General features: G+C 33.9%; 1 protein-coding gene across 1 annotated transcript in view; it reads right to left on the reverse strand.

The window, feature by feature from the left end:
* The window catches only part of LOC143229951 (microtubule-associated protein RP/EB family member 1-like), a 37,787-nt gene continuing 15,618 nt past the window's right edge, over window positions 1-22,169 (reverse strand). Inside the window, exons 7-8 of the mRNA XM_076462838.1 lie at window positions 9,094-9,252; window positions 1-3,444 (exon numbers count right to left, since the gene is read on the reverse strand). Of these exons, the coding sequence (XP_076318953.1) occupies window positions 3,367-3,444; window positions 9,094-9,252 (237 nt within the window). The 3' untranslated portion in view covers window positions 1-3,366. The remainder of the gene's footprint in view (window positions 3,445-9,093; window positions 9,253-22,169) is intronic.

Raw genomic sequence — 22,169 nt, forward strand, 5'->3', positions numbered from 1 at the left:
CACGAGAGCCAAACACTTTATTGACGTTCATGTATAGTTAAAAGCAGACAAGAGATAAGCCAAGTAATACAGGGGCCACAGCAGTAGTTCATTGTGATAAGTATTATCATAGATGTGCTTGTATTTCTGAACCTTAAATCTTGAATACAACATGAAACAAAAATATCTTAAAAACCATTTCTTACAGGCAAAACTAACTTAGAATTATGACAATATATATATATATTTTATATTACCTCTTGCCCTTGATGAACCAAGTTAGAACGTTTAAAAATCTACTATCTCCGTTTTCCACTTTTTTGCATAAAATTGTAAAACAGCATCTGTAAACATGTGGTAATTTTAAAAAAACGTAAAAGAAAGTTTGAATAAACTAGTGACATATCATAAAAATTAACAAAACGTACGAAAATAATCTTAACAGAAAAAAACGTACGAAAATAATCTTAACAGAAAAAAACGTACGAAAATAATCTTAACAGAAAAAAACGTACGAAAATAATCTTAACAGAAAAAAACGTACGAAAATAATCTTAACAGAAAAAAACGTACGAAAATAATCTTAACAAAAAAAAACGTACGAAAATAATCTTAACAAAAAAAAACGTACGAAAATAATCTTAACAAAAAACTTGTGAAAATAATCTTGTTAATAGAAAAAACTTGTGAAAATAATCTTGTTAATAGAAAAAACTTGTGAAAATAATCTTAATAGAAAAAACTTGTGAAAATAATCTTAATAGAAAAAACTTGTGAAAATATTCCTGTTAAAACAAAAAAAAACTTATGAAAATCTGCTGATTTAAATTAGAACTTTGTATAATATGACAGTAATCACAATATACACGTGCCAAACCTTGCCAATTCACTTAAAACTCAACAGCTTACTTTTTCATCACTAAACCCATTACTTAACTGCTAGATGGCCCAAATGGAGGTAAATAATCTCAGCTATAAGCGAGTATTTAATAACAATTAACATAACTTGAAATGTACCGAAATGATTCAACATATTTACTGAAGATGCAAAGCAAAATTAGCTATTAGAAATTGTGTTGAATATTTACATTTAGAATAAGACAAAATGCACAGTTGTAAGGAACTGATGAGAATCATTATTAGAACTTAATTTGCATTTCATATGAACATTTATCAAATGTTTAAGATAAATATAAAACCATCATCTATTGTCTTTTTCAGTTCCACAGAATGATGGAGTAATGCTATTTCAAATATTTATGTTTTTTCACTGTTTATAATATTTGAATTCAAGCTATTCATGTTAAATGTTCATAACTTGCTTTTTTAATTAAAGAAATATTTGATAATAAATAGTTCCCTATTAAAAAACAATCAATTTTAGAAAATCTTGTGTAATGTATAAATAATCCTTAAACCTTTACAACAGTAAGTTAAATTTGCTTTTTTCTAGTTGTCAGCAAGATCAAGAAGTTCAAAATAAAAGTAAGAATATCAAAACATTGAAGTGATTGGTTAAGACAACTCAATAAAATTCAGCACTTCATAACCCTTATAAATGGTATTCTAGACTCAGCACTTCAAAATATTAAGTATTTAACTCATCAATTTTGATTTAGTATAAAAAGTAGAAATCTTTATTAATTCAAAACTAGTAAATGTTAGGAGTTAAAAAACTCAAGGTAACATGTGTATGTATCGAAACCATCGTTACAGTATTCTACAACAGGAATAACCTGTAGGCCTAACTTAACATGACAACCAATTTTATACACTTTACTAGTATCTAAAACTACAGATATTTCATATCCTGTGCAATAATATTCATAAAGTTAACACTTTCCTAAACCACTGATACTTTTTCCATATAACATTAACTTAATACAAACAAAACATTATTAATAATTTAATTTTAACACACTTATTGTAAATTACAATATTTCTAATAAAAAAGAAAACCTTTCTAAGGCTTAGAGCAGTCTCAAATTTAAGTGAACCTATAAACACTGTACACTGCAGAGTAAATGCTGTCATCAGTGTTACATTTAGGAATCTGTTTAAAAGAGGTGTTTTTTAAAAAGTAAAGTATAGTATGTAATAAAGTGCTGCAAGTGATTGCCTTCTAGTAGAAAGGTCTAAGGACATATCCCTACCAAACGCATTTAGTTCTGAACTTGACCAGCTGGTCAGACAACCATAACACATCACAGAAAACTTCTTCTAGTAGAAAGGTCTAAGGACATATCCCTACCAAACGCATTTAGTTCTGAACTTGACCAAGATCCAGCTGGTCAGACAACCATAACACATCACAGAAAACTTCTAATTTTACTGAAACAGATGTTTTTATTACAGTGTGTGAGTATATTAGGCCTACATGCACAAGTTTCATGCTCAACAGAAGAAGGGTGGTATCGTAGTTGGTAACTAACTATAAACAGTGTCACCAGCCAGCTAAGTTACTGTCTTACTAAACACAAAACTAAACTCGTGTCTATTTTGTCATAACTTCACATATAGTACAGTGTCAGCTTCACATGATACACAAATTCATATGTATGGCTTTATGCCTTCAGTAACATTGCATCAAACCTAGAGCTATACTTCTCTTGTTCAGCTGTTCTCATCAGACATTAACTACAAATCATATTTTATACAAGCATTACATCACACTTCAGACAGAGCTGTATATCATGTATTATACACTATACAATGAACTTAATCAGTGCAATTCTGTGTGTTACATCAGCATGTTACACAGAATTCTACAGCATTATAACATGAAATAAACTATATCTATACACAGCTGTATATCGAACACATGCACAGAGAACAAGTTAAAGATCTGGAATCAGAATCTACATCAAACTGCTCTGATAAATGATGTATCATTAGAGAACCATTTTGGGTAGAACCAGATGTTCATGTCACTCAGAACTTGAATATTTTGTTTCCATTAAAAATACAGAAAGAAAGTCTTGTTTCTGATAATTACAACTAACATATAACTGGTTAATAAATTTTATGTTCAGGATAAAATTGTTTGTTGGAAATACTTTTGTAAGTGAAAAACGATATTGTGAGATGGGATGATCCATTCCATGTGTTACTGTGACTAAATAACATAAAACATAAAATTTTTTGTTCCAAACATGCTTACCAGCTAGCATATACAGAACAAAGTACAACTTCTACAAATAAAGTTGATGACATAAATAAATAATTTTAAATATTTCTTAAAGTCTAGAATAAAACAAAATACTTTCCCCCAGGCAAGAAGGATTGGAAAATACTTAAAAATCTCAATGAGCAACTGACTACAGCATTAGATGGTTTAAAAAACTTCTACGAGCTGGGGAACTTCTTAAAGCTGAAATGTAACTGTACTCAGTATTCTTCGTCTTCATTGTTCTGGGGGATGATAACTCCATCTTCCAAAGCATCATCAGGAACTGCAAAGCCTTCCTGCAATAACACAAATGTTGAAATATATTTACAGTGTATCATGTACGTAGTTCATCATGTGATTAAATGGTTAAATACCACAACATGAAAATAACTTTCTCATGTACACATTTGAGGAAACAAAAACTATACTTGGCATAGGTGATACTCTAAAGACTAACCACACACACAGAGTTAAAACAAAACGCCTAATATTCTCAAGATTGGTTGGATGGCCTTTAGTTGTGCAAAGCAACTAGGCTATCTACACCAAATAACCACTGAAAAATGTAAAAGTAAAAATAAAGCAAATTAAAACAAAACCATGTCCAAACTTCAGCTAAAAGTTCTAAATAGAATCATAAAGGGAAATGGTCTGTAAAAATTAAAAACACAAGGAAGTTGGACAGTTTCAGCATCACCAATGACTATCCAATGTCAGGAGTAAGTTCAGTGCTGTCACTCACGATCATAATAACAGCATGACAGTAGCATGTAGGCTATTGTGACTTGAGTATCCCAAAGGCCACACATTGGTGCATCAGTCCTAGATAAAAGGAAAATGATGAGTCAAAAACTGGGGACAATGCAAAACCTAGTTAGGATTACTTTTTTTTGATAGATCCATAGCATAGAACATCAATCTACTCCCCAAGAGGTGGAAGAGAGGAATGAAAGATGTTCAGTGCCCCTGAAGATATGACACATAACTGCTTGACATGAGAAATGAAAGATGTTCAGTGCCCTTGAAGACATGACACATAACTGCTTGATGTGAGGAATGAAAGTCAGCTTACAGTCCAAGATAAGCCCCAAGATCTTTGCCTCAGAGACTATGGGAAGTACATCACCAAGATGGAGCTTAGGATTAGGGTGTATACTCCACTGGCAGCAAAAATGCATGTAAATGGTTTTGGAAAAAACAAAATATAAAACTGTTTCCTGTGGTCCACCTTAAACAATTGAAGGTAGACTGAAGCTTTTGCTCAATAAACCTCATATTCTACAACTGACACAAGATGTGGAAGTCACTGACATAGAACATGTTTACATTCCCAGAAGGAAGTTGTATTGCAACAGTATTAATCTTAATACTGAAAAGTGTGACACTCAAGACAGTCCAGAGGGGCTTCAAGTTCCTTTGAAAAAGACAAGTGTTGAACCCACGCAGACTTGGAACTGTCTACCCAGTAAAACGTTCTGGAAAAAAATGGAGTGAAGGTCAAGAAAAATCCTGTAACAAGAAAGTGTTGTAAGCCTTTTCATGGTCAAAGAACATGGAAACAAAATATTCTATTTTGAGGTAAGTTTCTCTGATCAATGTTCCAAGTTGAATCAGGTGGTCCATAGTGGAGTGGTATCAACAGAACCCACACTGGGTGGGCAAAAGGACATCTGATTCAAGGAACCAAACAAGATGAGCATTAACCATCCTCTCCAAGAACTTACAGAGACAGCTAGTAAAAGCAATTGGATAACATTTATAATCTTGGAATCCTTCCCAGGCTTAGAAAAAGGGAGGACAACAGCCACGTGTTAAACATCAGGAAAAACAATCTCCTGCCAGATCTGGTTAGAAACCATTGGAAGAATAGCAACAGAGGCAAGAGAGACAGCACAACATCTCATAATGAACATCATCAGGTCCAATTGATCTACTGTGAGATCAATGAATAGCAAACTTGAGTTTCACTAATGTAAAGGGACAATTATAGCCAGACAACTGACTCAAAAGGAAGGAAGTGATCATCTCTGCCCAAGACCTGATGACCAAAAAGATATGGGAAGAAAGAGAAGTTCTAGATACACAAGAAAAGCTCTGGTGAAAGTTTTAGTGATACTCTGTACATCAACCTTTGACCATTGGAGAGAGTGATGAAGAGTAAACTTTCAACTGATCTTTGGAATCTTGTCCCATATGATTTTGGAACTAGTGATAGAAGAGATACTAGTAGTAAAGGTAATTCAAGATTCCTTCTGGCTTTGACATCTAACCTGCTGTGCTGGGACAGTCCTGCTGGAAAGCAATGCAGTCGAAAAAGTGAGATACCTGCAAAAGGTATCCCAGGCCCATTTTTTAGCCTTCTGTGCCTCCTGCAGACAGGACTCCACCATGAATAAAGATCCTGTGAAAAACATGTCGAGGTCTTAGAAACAGATTGAGATATGTCACACAGCAGAATTTCCTTGGTTGGAGAAACCAGTGAGGATCTCCAACTTGGTGATGTTCTTTATATCCCTCTAAATGATCAGAGTAGCATGGGGAGTAACCTCAATGGGTATGTCCACAATAATCTTAGAATTCAAGAGGAGTTCACTGTTTTGGTGTAGATGGTTCCACCAAGATATCCTCAGAAAAGTTTCTTGACAGGCTTGGGAGAGCCAGCAAACCCTTCTAATACCTTCTGAATGAAAAAAGGAAACATTTGTCCTAAGAATTTATCACAAAGAATGAAGAACTAGGAATCTTGGTACAGGATCTAATGGTGATTGTCACTGTAGAACAGTCACCTATGCATGGTAGTTTACCTTAAGCTGTTGTTTTACTTTTTTTCAAAGATTGGGCTATACATAACAAATATACAAAGATTCAATGCCCACTAACCACACCCACCATGGAGTTCTACAAGGAGACACTTCAATGCCAAACAAGGGCATTGCAGCAATGCCAGTGCTTTGCACAGACTATACCCAACATCAACATCAGACATGATATTCATAATACCCATTAAAAATCCCCAATGCTGCGATTTGATTGACCCTAGCCCAACAGGACCAGCTGATTTACCCTAGAGGACCACCCTAAGGTCATCTATCTACAGTAATTAAAGACTAAATTGGTGTGTTGGTGTTGGACCCCTCAACTATTAAGATCCTTTCCTCCCCTTTACTGGTTGCCATACACACAGCAAAGAGGTGGGTGGATGCTCAGGTCCCAGAAGAGGTAAACTGAAAATACAGAACCTTCCTTGAGTGGCCCCCTCACCACGTATGGGAATCCACACCAAAGGATTATTCTCAAGACAAAACATAAATTTAACCATGTTATCTCAACATTTTTAAGTGGAAAGAAATTATAACAGACACATGTACATTGCAGTGTGTGTAAAGATGAAAAAAAGTATGCAATGGGAAGCAATCATTTGTCAAGACATGACCATTGACTTTGGCTAGACCCATTTTTTGAAGACATAAAAGGGTACGAGGACGTTTATGTTGGGTTTACCATATATCATGATGTCCTTGATTTTTCTAATAGCAAGCTCTTTCACATAGTCTGATTTTTCTAACTGCAGAATCAGTTAAATATTCTGCAAGTCTGGCACTTTATTTTCTAAAATAAGGAATAACCTATGTGTATGTTCTTTAAGTCAGCTTTAAATGCTTTTCACATATTTAGTTAACATTCTATAAATCACATGCTATTCTTTATATTACTGTAAGCTTTAAGTTACTTTTTTGACAACTAACCAACTAATTTTCAAATTATTTCAGATGCAAATTTTGTGTTAACATCTGATTTACATTCCTCAGACATATTTGTATCACATTTTAGAAATCTGTGGGTGAAGCAGTAAGGTGCAACAAACAGCCTTAATTAAACTGCTAAATACCAATGGAAACATTGAACTTGTTTATACACTGCTGGCCAAAATCTTAAAGCCAATGAGCATAAAGAAAAAATATGCATTTTGCATTGTTAGACTCAACCACTTATTTGAGTAGAGCTTCAAAAGATGACAATAAGAAAATGGAAAATAAAAATTAAAAAACTTTAGCATTTAATTGGGAAAATGTGAACACTATGAAATTAGCCTAAATACTAGCTGGTCAAAAGTTCAAGACCATAATGAAACAAAGCGTTAATCGGTAAACACATAACGACATTTAGTCATTTGTGTTCAAGCATTAGTGTTGTCAACAACTCCCACTGACATCTCCTGTGTTACATTGGGTAAAACCGTGGCAAAGACTAAAATGTTGACAGAATTGTTGAGCTGCAAAAGCAAGGTCTCTCTCAACGCACCATCGCTGGTGAGATTGGGCATAGTAAAACTGCTGTTGCAAATTTCTTAAGAAACCCTGAGAGATACGGAACGAGAATTTCAAGTGGTCGACCCAAGAAAATTTTGCCGGTGTTGAGCAGAAGGATTTAATTGGTTGTCCAGCAAGACACCAGCCAATTGTCAAACCAGATTAAGGCCCTTACAGATGTAGAATGCAGCTCAAGAACAATAAGATGACATCTATAAGAGAAAGGCTTTAGAAACTGTAAACGTCTTCAAAGGCCATGCCTCCTTCCACGCCACGAAACAGCTCGGTTAAGTTTTGCTGAGAAGCACCAAACATGGGATGTGGAAAAGTGGAAGAAGGTTTTTGTTCTCTGATGAGAAAAAATTTAACCTGGATGGTCCAGATGGCTTCCAACATTACTAGCATGATAAGGATATCCCACCAGAGACACTTTCTACAAGAAACAGTGGAAGAGGTTCCATCATGATCTGAGATGCTTTCTTCTTCCATGAAACAATGGAGCTTCAGGTTATACAGGGGCATTAAACAGCAGCTGGCTACATTGGCATGTTGGAGAGAGCATCCTTATTGACTGAAGGGCCTCATTTGTGTAGAAATGACCAGATCTGTCAGCAGGACAATGCTGCAATCCACAAGGGCAAAAGACTTTTTCATGGCAAATAACGTGATTCTTTTGGACCATCCAGAGTGTTTGCCTGAACAGAATCCCATTGAAAATGTCTGGGGTGGATGGCAAGGGAAGTGTATAGAAATGGATGACAATTCTAAACAGTTCATGATCTTCATGAAGCCATCTTCACCACTTGGAATAACATTCCAGTCAGCCTTCTGCAAACACTTATACCGACCATGCTAAAGCAAATGTTTGCACTTATTTGCAATGATGGCCGTGCAACTCACCACTGAGATCTCTTGTTGGACATTTCCTACCCTGTTTTGCACTTCTTTTTGGTGTGGTCTTTAACTTTTGACCAGCTAGTATTTAGGCTAATTTCATAGTGTTCACATTTTCCCTGTTGAATGCTAAAAAAGTTTATTTTTATTTTCCATTTTATTATTTTCATATTTTGAAGCTCTACTCAAATAAGTGATCGAGTCTAACAATGCAAAATGCATATTTTTTCTTTATGTTCATTGGCCTTAATATTTTGGCCAGCAGTGTATGTGTACTTGCAACAAACAGATCAGTGCACATGCTTTCCAAGAATTGCTGGTACAAACACAGAAGGTTATGGACATTGTAAAAAATATCTTTACAGTACCTTAATAACACATCAGAAATGAACAACATTACTATCTAACAGTATAAAACTGCTCTATGTAATTGTATATAATAAGCTATCACAAAATACAAAACAAGTCTTATGTATGAAAACCCTACAGTATTTTGTACAACACTGTTGACTGAAGCCGTAAACAATACATTAGTATAACAGGTTAAATAGTTATCACACAGGATCGCATACAAAAGTTAGTATCCTCAAAATGAGACCAAAACTCATGTGGTTTTGAATAGTTTACTATTCTTCAGGAGAATAAAGGGCTATTTTGAAGAATAGTCAACTATTCGAAAGCACTTGAGTTTTGGATCTCATTTTGAAAATATTAGTATAATAGGTTTAACTTGTTACTTACTTCAGTAGCATATAGAATATCCAGGATTTTATCAACGAGAGGTGACTTCTCGTTGCTTTGTTCCTCTTCTTGACAAATTACTTCAATATCTCGAAGTTTGCCATAGTAAAAGTCTCTCTCTCTTTCAAGCCCATCTACTGTTAACTTGAGCTCAGAAATCTTTTATAGAGTAAAACATAAAAATTAATTTATTATCTATGGTAGTACATCCTATTACAAAACACACAAAATAGAAAAACTAAATCAATCCAAAGAATTTAAACAAGATTTGAAATGTAGAACATATGACATGCTTGTAACAACTTGAATATCATTAAAATTAGTTAAATACAGGAATGTGTATCTTTAATATTTAAATAGAAAATTACATTAAAATGTTTACATTACACTATATCTCGTGACCTTCCATAAACATGGCCATAACATTTCAACTACACCATACATCTCTTATAACCTACCACAAACATTAAAATGTTTACATTACAATATATCTCGTGACCTTCCATAAACATGGCCATAACATTTCAACTACACCATACATCTCTTATAACCTACCACAAACATTAAAATGTTTACATTACAATATATCTCGTGACCTTCCATAAACATGGCCATAACATTTCAACTACACCATACATCTCTTATAACCTACCACAAACATTAAAATGTTTACATTACACTATATCTCGTGACCTTCCATAAACATGGCCATAACATTTCAACTACACCATACATCTTTTATAACCTACCACAAACATTAAAATGTTTACATTACAATATATCTCGTGACCTTCCATAAACATGGCCATAACATTTCAACTACACCATACATCTTTTATAACCTACCACAAACATTAAAATGTTTACATTACAATATATCTCGTGACCTTCCATAAACATGGCCATAACATTTCAACTACACCATACATCTTTTATAACCTACCACAAACATTAAAATGTTTACATTACAATATATCTCGTGACCTTCCATAAACATGGCCATAACATTTCAACTACACCATACATCTTTTATAACCTACCACAAACATTAAAATGTTTACATTACAATATATCTCGTGACCTTCCATAAACATGGCCATAACATTTCAACTACACCATACATCTTTTATAACCTACCACAAACATTAAAATGTTTACATTACAATATATCTCGTGATCTTCCATAAACATGGCCATAACATTTCAACTACACCATACATCTTTTTATAACCTACCACAAACATTAAAATGTTTACATTACAATATATCTCGTGACCTTCCATAAACATGGCCATAACATTTCAACTACACCATACATCTCTTATAACCTACCACAAACATTAAAATGTTTACATTACAATATATCTTGTGGCCTTCCATAAACATGGCCATAACATTTCAACTACACCATACATCTCTTATAACCTACCACAAACATTAAAATGTTTACATTACAATATATCTTGTGGCCTTCCAGAAACATGGCCATAACATTTCAACTGCACCATACATCTCTTATAACCTACCACAAACATTAAAATGTTTACATTACACTATATCTTGTGGTCTTCCATAAACATGGCCATAACATTTCAACTACACCATACATCTCTTATAACCTACCACAAACATTAAAATGTTTACATTACAATATATCTTGTGGCCTTCCAGAAACATGGCCATAACATTTCAACTACACCATACATCTCTTATAACCTACCACAAACATTAAAATGTTTACATTATACTGTCTCTTAGTCTGACACTAACAATATACCTAAAATACTTCAACACTGTCTCTTAGTCTGACACTAACAATGTAACTAAATACTTCAACACTGTCTCTTAGTCTGACACTAACAATGTAACTAAATACTTCAACACTGTCTCTTAGTCTGACACTAACAATGTAACTAAATACTTTAACACTGTCTCTTAGCCTGACACTAACAATGTAACTAAATACTTCAACACTGTCTCTTAGTCTGACACTAACAATGTAACTAAATACTTCAACACTGTCTCTTAGTCTGACACTAACAATGTAACTAAATACTTCAACACTGTCTCTTAGTCTGACACTAACAATGTAACTAAATACTTCAACACTGTCTCTTAGTCTGACACTAACAATATACCTAAAATACTTCAACACTGTCTCTTAGTCTGACACTAACAATTTAACTAAAATACTTCAACACTGTCTCTTAGTCTGACACTAACAATTTACCTAAAATACTTCAACACTGTCTCTTAGTCTGACACTAACAATTTACCTAAAATACTTCAACACTGTTTCTTAGTTCGACACTAACAATTTACCTAAAATACTTCAACACTGTCTCTTAGTCCGACACTAACGATTTACCTAAAATACTTCAACACTGTCTCTTAGTCCGACACTAACGATTTACCTAAAATACTTCAACAGTCTCTTAGTCTGACACTAACAATTTACCTAAAATACTTCAACAGTCTCTTAGTCTGACACTAACAATGCAACTAAATATTTCAATGGCATTGCACGTCTCAGTAAACCACAAACAATGCAACTAAATACTTCAATGGCATTGCACGTCTCAGTAAACCACAAACAATGCAACTAAATACTTCAATGGCATTGCACGTCTCAGTAAACCACAAACAATGCAACTAAATACTTCAATGGCATTGCACGTCTCAGTAAACCACAAACAATGCAACTAAATACTTCAATGACATTGCACGTCTCAGTAAACCACAAACAATGTAACTAAATACTTCAATGACATTGCACGTCTCAGTAAACCAAACAATGTAACTAAATACTTCAATGACAGGAATAACTAACTACTTCAACACTGTCTCTCAGTAAACCACAAACAATGTAACTAAATACTTCAATGACATTGCACGTCTCAGTAAACCAAACAATGTAACTAAATACTTCAATGACAGGAATAACTAAATACTTCAACACTGTCTTTTAGTCTGACACAAACAATGTAACTAAATACTTCAACACTGTCTCTTAGTCTGACACTAACAATATACCTAAAATACTTCAACACTGTCTCTTAGTCCGACACTAACAATTTACCTAAAATACTTCAACACTGTCTCTTAGTCTGACACTAACAATGCAACTAAATACTTCAATGGCATTGCACGTCTCAGTAAACCACAAACAATGCAACTAAATACTTCAATGACATTGCACGTCTCAGTAAACCACAAACAATGCAACTAAATACTTCAATGACATTGCACGTCTCAGTAAACCACAAACAATGCAACTAAATACTTCAATGACATTGCACGTCTCAGTAAACCACAAACAATGTAACTAAATACTTCAATGACATTGCACGTCTCAGTAAACCACAAACAATGCAACTAAATACTTCAATGACATTGCACGTCTCAGTAAACCACAAACAATGTAACTAAATACTTCAATGACATTGCACGTCTCAGTAAACCAAACAATGTAACTAAATACTTCAATGACAGGAATAACTAAATACTTCAACACTGTCTTTTAGTCTGACACTAACAATGTAACTAAATACTTCAACACTGTCTCTTAGTCTGACACTAACAATTTACCTAAAATACTTCAAAACTGTCTCTTAGTCTGACACTAACAATTTACCTAAAATACTTCAAAACTGTCTCTTAGTCTGACACTAACAATTTACCTAAAATACTTCAAAACTGTCTCTTAGTCTGACACTAACAATTTACCTAAAATACTTCAACACTGTCTCTTAGTCTGACACTAACAAGTTACCTAAAATACTTCAACAATGTCTCTTAGTCTGACACTAACAATTTACCTAAAATACTTCAATACTGTCTCTTAGTCTGACACTAACAATTTACCTAAAATACTTCAACACTGTCTCTTAGTCTGACACTAACAATGCAACTAAATACTTCAATGGCATTGCACGTCTCAGTAAACCACAAACAATGCAACTAAATATTTCAATGACATTGCACGTCTCAGTAAACCACAAACAATGTAACTAAATACTTCAATGACATTGCACGTCTCAGTAAACCAAACAATGTAACTAAATACTTCAATGACAGGAATAACTAAATACTTCAACACTGTCTTTTAGTCTGACACTAACAATGTAACTAAATACTTCAACACTGTCTTTTAGTCTGACACTAACAATGTAACTAAATACTTCAACACTGTCTCTTAGTCTGACACTAACAATATACCTAAAATACTTCAACACTGTCTCTTAGTCTGACACTAACAATTTACCTAAAATACTTCAAAACTGTCTCATAGTCTGACACTAACAATTTACCTAAAATACTTCAACACTGTCTCTTAGTCTGACACTAACAAGTTACCTAAAATACTTCAACAATGTCTCTTAGTCTGACACTAACAATTTACCTAAAATACTTCAATACTGTCTCTTAGTCTGACACTAACGATTTACCTAAAATACTTCAACACTGTCTCTTAGTCTGACACTAACAATTTACCTAAAATACTTCAACACTGTCTCTTAGTCTGACACTAACAATTTACCTAAAATACTTCAACACTGTCTCTTAGTCTGACACTAACAATGCAACTAAATACTTCAATGGCATTGCACGTCTCAGTAAACCACAAACAATGCAACTAAATATTTCAATGACATTGCACGTCTCAGTAAACCACAAACAATGTAACTAAATACTTCAATGACATTGCACGTCTCAGTAAACCAAACAATGTAACTAAATACTTCAATGACAGGAATAACTAAATACTTCAACACTGTCTTTAGTCTGACACTAACAATGTAACTAAATACTTCAACACTGTCTCTTAGTCTGACACTAACAATATACCTAAAATACTTCAACACTGTCTCTTAGTCTGACACTAACAATATACCTAAAATACTTCAACACTGTCTCTTAGTCTGACACTAACAATATACCTAAAATACTTCAACACTGTCTCTTAGTCTGACACTAACAATTTACCTAAAATACTTCAAAACTGTCTCTTAGTCTGACACTAACAATTTACCTAAAATACTTCAACACTGTCTCTTAGTCTGACACTCAACAAGTTACCTAAAATACTTCAACAATGTCTCTTAGTCTGACACTAACAATTTACCTAAAATACTTCAATACTGTCTCTTAGTCTGACACTAACGATTTACCTAAAATACTTCAACACTGTCTCTTAGTCTGACACTAACAATTTACCTAAAATACTTCAACACTGTCTCTTAGTCTGACACTAACAATGCAACTAAATACTTCAATGGCATTGCACGTCTCAGTAAACCACAAACAATGCAACTAAATATTTCAATGACATTGCACGTCTCAGTAAACCACAAACAATGTAACTAAATACTTCAATGACATTGCACGTCTCAGTAAACCAAACAATGTAACTAAATACTTCAATGACAGGAATAACTAAATACTTCAACACTGTCTCTTAGTCTGACACTAACAATGCAACTAAATACTTCAATGGCATTGCACGTCTCAGTAAACCACAAACAATGCAACTAAATACTTCAATGGCATTGCATGTCTCAGTAAACCAAACAATGTAACTAAATACTTCAATGACAGGAATAACTAATTACTTCAACACTGTCTCTTAGTCTGACACTAACAATGCAACTAAATACTTCAATGGCATTGCACGTCTCAGTAAACCACAAACAATGCAACTAAATACTTCAATGGCATTGCACGTCTCAGTAAACCACAAAAAATGCAACTAAATACTTCAATGGCACTGCACGTCTCAGTAAACCACAAACAATGCAACTAAATACTTCAATGACATTGCACGTCTCAGTAAACCACAAACAATGTAACTAAATACTTCAATGACAGGAATAACTAAATACTTCAACACTGTCTCTTAGTCTGACACTAACAATATACCTAAATACTTCAACACTGTCTCTTAGTCTGACACTAACAATATACCTAAAATACTTCAACACTGTCTCTTAGTCTGACACTAACAATATACCTAAAATACTTCAACACTGTCTCTTAGTCTGACACTAACAATTTACCTAAAATACTTCAATACTGTCTCTTAGTCCGACACTAACAATTTACCTAAAATACTTCAACACTGTCTCTTAGTCCGACACTAACAATTTACCTAAAATACTTCAACACTGTCTCTTAGTCTGACACTAACAATTTACCTAAAATACTTCAATACTGTCTCTTAGTCTGACACTAACAATTTACCTAAAATACTTCAACACTGTCTCTTAGTCTGACACTAACAATTTACCTAAAATACTTCAACACTGTCTCTTAGTCTGACACTAACAATTTACCTAAAATACTTCAACACTGTCTCTTAGTCTGACACTAACAATGAAACTAAATACTTCAATGGCATTGCACGTCTCAGTAAACCACAAACAATGCAACTAAATACTTCAATGGCATTGCACGTCTCAGTAAACCACAAACAATGCAACTAAATATTTCAATGACATTGCACGTCTCAGTAAACCACAAACAATGTAACTAAATACTTCAATGACATTGCACGTCTCAGTAAACCAAACAATGTAACTAAATACTTCAATGACAGGAATAACTAAATACTTCAATGACAGGAATAACTAAATACTTCAACACTGTCTCTTAGTCTGACACTAACAATGCAACTAAATACTTCAATGGCATTGCACGTCTCAGTAAACCACAAACAATGCAACTAAATATTTCAATGGCATTGCACGTCTCAGTAAACCACAAACAATGCAACTAAATATTTCAATGACATTGCACGTCTCAGTAAACCACAAACAATGCAACTAAATATTTCAATGACATTGCACGTCTCAGTAAACCACAAACAATGCAACTAAATATTTCAATGACATTGCACGTCTCAGTAAACCACAAACAATGCAACTAAATATTTCAATGATATTGCACGTCTCAGTAAACCACAAACAATGCAACTAAATATTTCAATGATATTGCACGTCTCAGTAAACCACAAACAATGTAACTAAATACTTCAATTACATTGCACGTCTCAGTAAACCAAACAATGTAACTAAATACTTCAATGACAGGAATAACTAAATACTTCAACACTGTCTCTTAGTCTGACACTAACAATATAACTAAATACTTCAATGACATTGCACGCGTCCCAGTAAAACCACAAACAATGCAACTAAATATTTCAATGGCATTGCACGCCTCAGTAAACCACAAACAATGCAACTAAATACTTCAATGGCATTGCACGCCTCAGTAAACCACAAACAATGCAACTAAATACTTCAATGGCATTGCACGCCTCAGTAAACCACAAACAATGCAACTAAATACTTCAATGGCATTGCACGCCTCAGTAAACCACAAACAATGCAACTAAATACTTCAATGACATTGCACGCCTCAGTAAAACCACAAACAATGTAACTAAATACTTCAATGACATTGCACGTCTCAGTAAACCAAACAATGTAACTAAATACTTCAATGACAGGAATAACTAAATACTTCAACACTGTCTTTAGTCTGACACTAACAATGTAACTAAATACTTCAACACTGTCTCTTAGTCTGACACTAACAATATACCTAAAATACTTCAACACTGTCTCTTAGTCTGACACTAACAATTTACCTAAAATACTTCAAAACTGTCTCTTAGTCTGACACTAACAATTTACCTAAAATACTTCAACACTGTCTCTTAGTCTGACACTAACAAGTTACCTAAAATACTTCAACAATGTCTCTTAGTCTGACACTAACAATTTACCTAAAATACTTCAATACTGTCTCTTAGTCTGACATTAACGATTTACCTAAAATACTTCAACACTGTCTCTTAGTCTGACACTAACAATTTACCTAAAATACTTCAACACTGTCTCTTAGTCTGACACTAACAATGCAACTAAATACTTCAATGGCATTGCACGTCTCAGTAAACCACAAACAATGCAACTAAATATTTCAATGACATTGCACGTCTCAGTAAACCACAAACAATGTAACTAAATACTTCAATGACATTGCACGTCTCAGTAAACCAAACAATGTAACTAAATACTTCAATGACAGGAATAACTAAATACTTCAACACTGTCTTTTAGTCTGACACTAACAATGTAACTAAATACTTCAACACTGTCTCTTAGTCTGACACTAACAATATACCTAAAATACTTCAACACTGTCTCTTAGTCTGACACTAACAATATACCTAAAATACTTCAACACTGTCTCTTAGTCTGACACTAACAATTTACCTAAAATACTTCAAAACTGTCTCTTAGTCTGACACTAACAATTTACCTAAAATACTTCAACACTGTCTCTTAGTCTGACACTAACAAGTTACCTAAAATACTTCAACAATGTCTCTTAGTCTGACACTAACAATTTACCTAAAATACTTCAATACTGTCTCTTAGTCTGACACTAACGATTTACCTAAAATACTTCAACACTGTCTCTTAGTCTGACACTAACAATTTACCTAAAATACTTCAACACTGTCTCTTAGTCTGACACTAACAATGCAACTAAATACTTCAATGGCATTGCACGTCTCAGTAAACCACAAACAATGCAACTAAATATTTCAATGACATTGCACGTCTCAGTAAACCACAAACAATGTAACTAAATACTTCAATGACATTGCACGTCTCAGTAAACCAAACAATGTAACTAAATACTTCAATGACAGGAATAACTAAATACTTCAACACTGTCTCTTAGTCTGACACTAACAATGCAACTAAATACTTCAATGGCATTGCACGTCTCAGTAAACCACAAACAATGCAACTAAATACTTCAATGGCATTGCATGTCTCAGTAAACCAAACAATGTAACTAAATACTTCAATGACAGGAATAACTAAATACTTCAACACTGTCTCTTAGTCTGACACTAACAATGCAACTAAATACTTCAATGGCATTGCACGTCTCAGTAAACCACAAAAAATGCAACTAAATACTTCAATGGCATTGCACGTCTCAGTAAACCACAAACAATGCAACTAAATACTTCAATGACATTGCACGTCTCAGTAAACCACAAACAATGTAACTAAATACTTCAATGACAGGAATAACTAAATACTTCAACACTGTCTCTTAGTCTGACACTAACAATATACCTTAATACTTCAACACTGTCTCTTAGTCTGACACTAACAATTTACCTAAAATACTTCAACACTGTCTCTTAGTCTGACACTAACAATATACCTAAAATACTTCAACACTGTCTCTTAGTCTGACACTAACAATTTACCTAAAATACTTCAACACTGTCTCTTAGTCCGACACTAACAATTTACCTAAAATACTTCAACACTGTCTCTTAGTCCGACACTAACAATTTACCTAAAATACTTCAACACTGTCTCTTAGTCTGACACTAACAATTTACCTAAAATACTTCAACACTGTCTCTTAGTCTGACACTAACAATTTACCTAAAATACTTCAACACTGTCTCTTAGTCTGACACTAACAATGTAACTAAATACTTCAATGGCATTGCACGTCTCAGTAAACCACAAACAATGCAACTAAATACTTCAATGGCATTGCACGCCCTCAGTAAACCACAAACAATGCAACTAAATACTTCAATGGCATTGCACGTCTCAGTAAACCACAAACAATGCAACTAAATACTTCAATGACATTGCACGTCTCAGTAAACCACAAACAATGTAACTAAATACTTCAATGACATTGCACGTCTCAGTAAACCAAACAATGTAACTAAATACTTCAATGACAGGAATAACTAAATACTATAACACTGTCTCTCAGTCTGACACTAACAATGCAACTAAATACTTCAATGGCATTGCACGTCTCAGTAAACCACAAACAATGCAACTAAATATTTCAATGACATTGCACGTCTCAGTAAACCACAAACAATGCAACTAAATATTTCAATGACATTGCACGTCTCAGTAAACCACAAACAATGCAACTAAATACTTCAATGACATTGCACGTCTCAGTAAACCACAAACAATGTAACTAAATACTTCAATGACAGGAATAACTAAATACTTCAACACTGTCTCTTAGTCTGACACTAACAATATAACTAAATACTTCAATGACATTGCACGTCTCAGTAAACCACAAACAATGCAACTAAATATTTCAATGACATTGCACGTCTCAGTAAACCACAAACAATGCAACTAAATATTTCAATGACATTGCACGTCTCAGTAAACCAAACAATGTAACTAAATACTTCAATGACAGGAATAACTAAATACTTCAATGACAGGAATAACTAAATACTTCAACACTGTCTCTTAGTCTGACACTAACAATGCAACTAAATACTTCAATGGCATTGCACGTCTCAGTAAACCACAAACAATGCAACTAAATATTTCAATGGCATTGCACGTCTCAGTAAACCACAAACAATGCAACTAAATATTTCAATGGCATTGCACGCCTCAGTAAACCACAAACAATGCAACTAAATATTTCAATGGCATTGCACGCCTCAGTAAACCACAAACAATGCAACTAAATACTTCAATGGCATTGCACGCCTCAGTAAACCACAAACAATGCAACTAAATACTTCAATGACATTGCACGCCTCAGTAAACCACAAACAATGCAACTAAATACTTCAATGGCATTGCACGTCTCAGTAAACCACAAACAATGTAACTAAATACTTCAATGACATTGCACGTCTCAGTAAACCACAAACAATGCAACTAAATACTTCAATGGCATTGCACGTCTCAGTAAACCACAAACAATGTAACTAAATACTTCAATGACATTGCACGTCTCAGTAAACCAAACAATGTAACTAAATACTTCAATGACAGGAATAACTAAATACTTCAACACTGTCTCTTAGTCTGACACTAACAATGCAACTAAATACTTCAATGGCATTGCACGTCTCAGTAAACCACAAACAATGCAACTAAATACTTCAATGGCATTGCACGTCTCAGTAAACCACAAACAATGCAACTAAATACTTTAATGGCATTGCATGTCTCAGTAAACCACAAACAATGCAACTAAATACTTCAATGGCATTGCACGTCTCAGTAAACCACAAACAATGCAACTAAATACTTCAATGACATTGCACGTCTCAGTAAACCACAAACAATGTAACTAAATACTTCAATGACATTGCACGTCTCAGTAAACCAAACAATGTAACTAAATACTTCAATGACAGGAATAACTAAATACTTCAACACTGTCTTTTAGTCTGACACTAACAATGTAACTAAATACTTCAACACTGTCTCTTAGTCTGACACTAACAATGTAACTAAATACTTCAACACTGTCTCTTAGTCTGACACTAACAATATACCTAAATACTTCAACACTGTCTCTTAGTCTGACACTAACAATTTACCTAAAATACTTCAACACTGTCTCTTAGTCCGACACTAACAATTTACCTAAAATACTTCAATACTGTCTCTTAGTCTGACACTAACGATTTACCTAAAATACTTCAACACTGTCTTAGTCTGATACTAACAATTTACCTAAAATACTTCAACAGTCTCTTAGTCTGACACTAACAATTTACCTAAAATACTTCAACACTGTCTCTTAGTCTGACACTAACAATTTACCTAAAATACTTCAACGCTGTCTCTTAGTCTGACACTAACAATTTACCTAAAATACTTCAACACTGTCTCTTAGTCTGACACTATCAATGCAACTAAATACTTCAATGGCATTGCACGTCTCAGTAAACCACAAACAATGTAACTAAATACTTCAATGACATTGCACGTCTCAGTAAACCAAACAATGTAACTAAATACTTCAATGACAGGAATAACTAAATACTTCAACACTGTCTCTTAGTCTGACACTATCAATGCAACTAAATACTTCAATGGCATTGCACGTCTCAGTAAACCACAAACAATGCAACTAAATATTTCAATGGCATTGCACGTCTCAGTAAACCACAAACAATGCAACTAAATATTTCAATGGCATTGCACGTCTCAGTAAACCACAAACAATGCAACTAAATACTTCAATGGCATTGCACGTCTCAGTAAACCACAAACAATGCAACTAAATAGTTAAATGACATTGCACGTCTCAGTAAACCACAAACAATGCAACTAAATACTTCAATGACATTGCACGTCTCAGTAAACCACAAACAATGCAACTAAATATTTCAATGACATTGCACGTCTCAGTAAACCACAAACAATGCAACTAAATACTTTAATGGCATTGCACGTCTCAGTAAACCACAAACAATGCAACTAAATACTTCAATGACATTGCACGTCTCAGTAAACCACAAACAATGCAACTAAATATTTCAATGACATTGCACGTCTCAGTAAACCACAAACAATGCAACTAAATACTTCAATGGCATTGCATGTCTCAGTAAACCACAAACAATGCAACTAAATACTTCAATGGCATTGCACGTCTCAGTAAACCACAAACAATGCAACTAAATACTTCAATGACATTGCACGTCTCAGTAAACCACAAACAATGTAACTAAATACTTCAATGACATTGCACGTCTCAGTAAACCAAACAATGTAACTAAATACTTCAATGACAGGAATAACTAAATACTTCAACACTGTCTTTTAGTCTGACACTAACAATGTAACTAAATACTTCAACACTGTCTCTTAGTCTGACACTAACAATGTAACTAAATACTTCAACACTGTCTCTTAGTCTGACACTAACAATATACCTAAATACTTCAACACTGTCTCTTAGTCTGACACTAACAATTTACCTAAAATACTTCAACACTGTCTCTTAGTCCGACACTAACAATTTACCTAAAATACTTCAATACTGTCTCTTAGTCTGACACTAACGATTTACCTAAAATACTTCAACACTGTCTTAGTCTGATACTAACAATTTACCTAAAATACTTCAACAGTCTCTTAGTCTGACACTAACAATTTACCTAAAATACTTCAACACTGTCTCTTAGTCTGACACTAACAATTTACCTAAAATACTTCAACGCTGTCTCTTAG

The sequence above is a fragment of the Tachypleus tridentatus genome, chromosome 10, assembly GCF_004210375.1.
Source record: "Tachypleus tridentatus isolate NWPU-2018 chromosome 10, ASM421037v1, whole genome shotgun sequence".
NCBI classification, from domain to species: domain Eukaryota; kingdom Metazoa; phylum Arthropoda; class Merostomata; order Xiphosura; family Limulidae; genus Tachypleus; species Tachypleus tridentatus.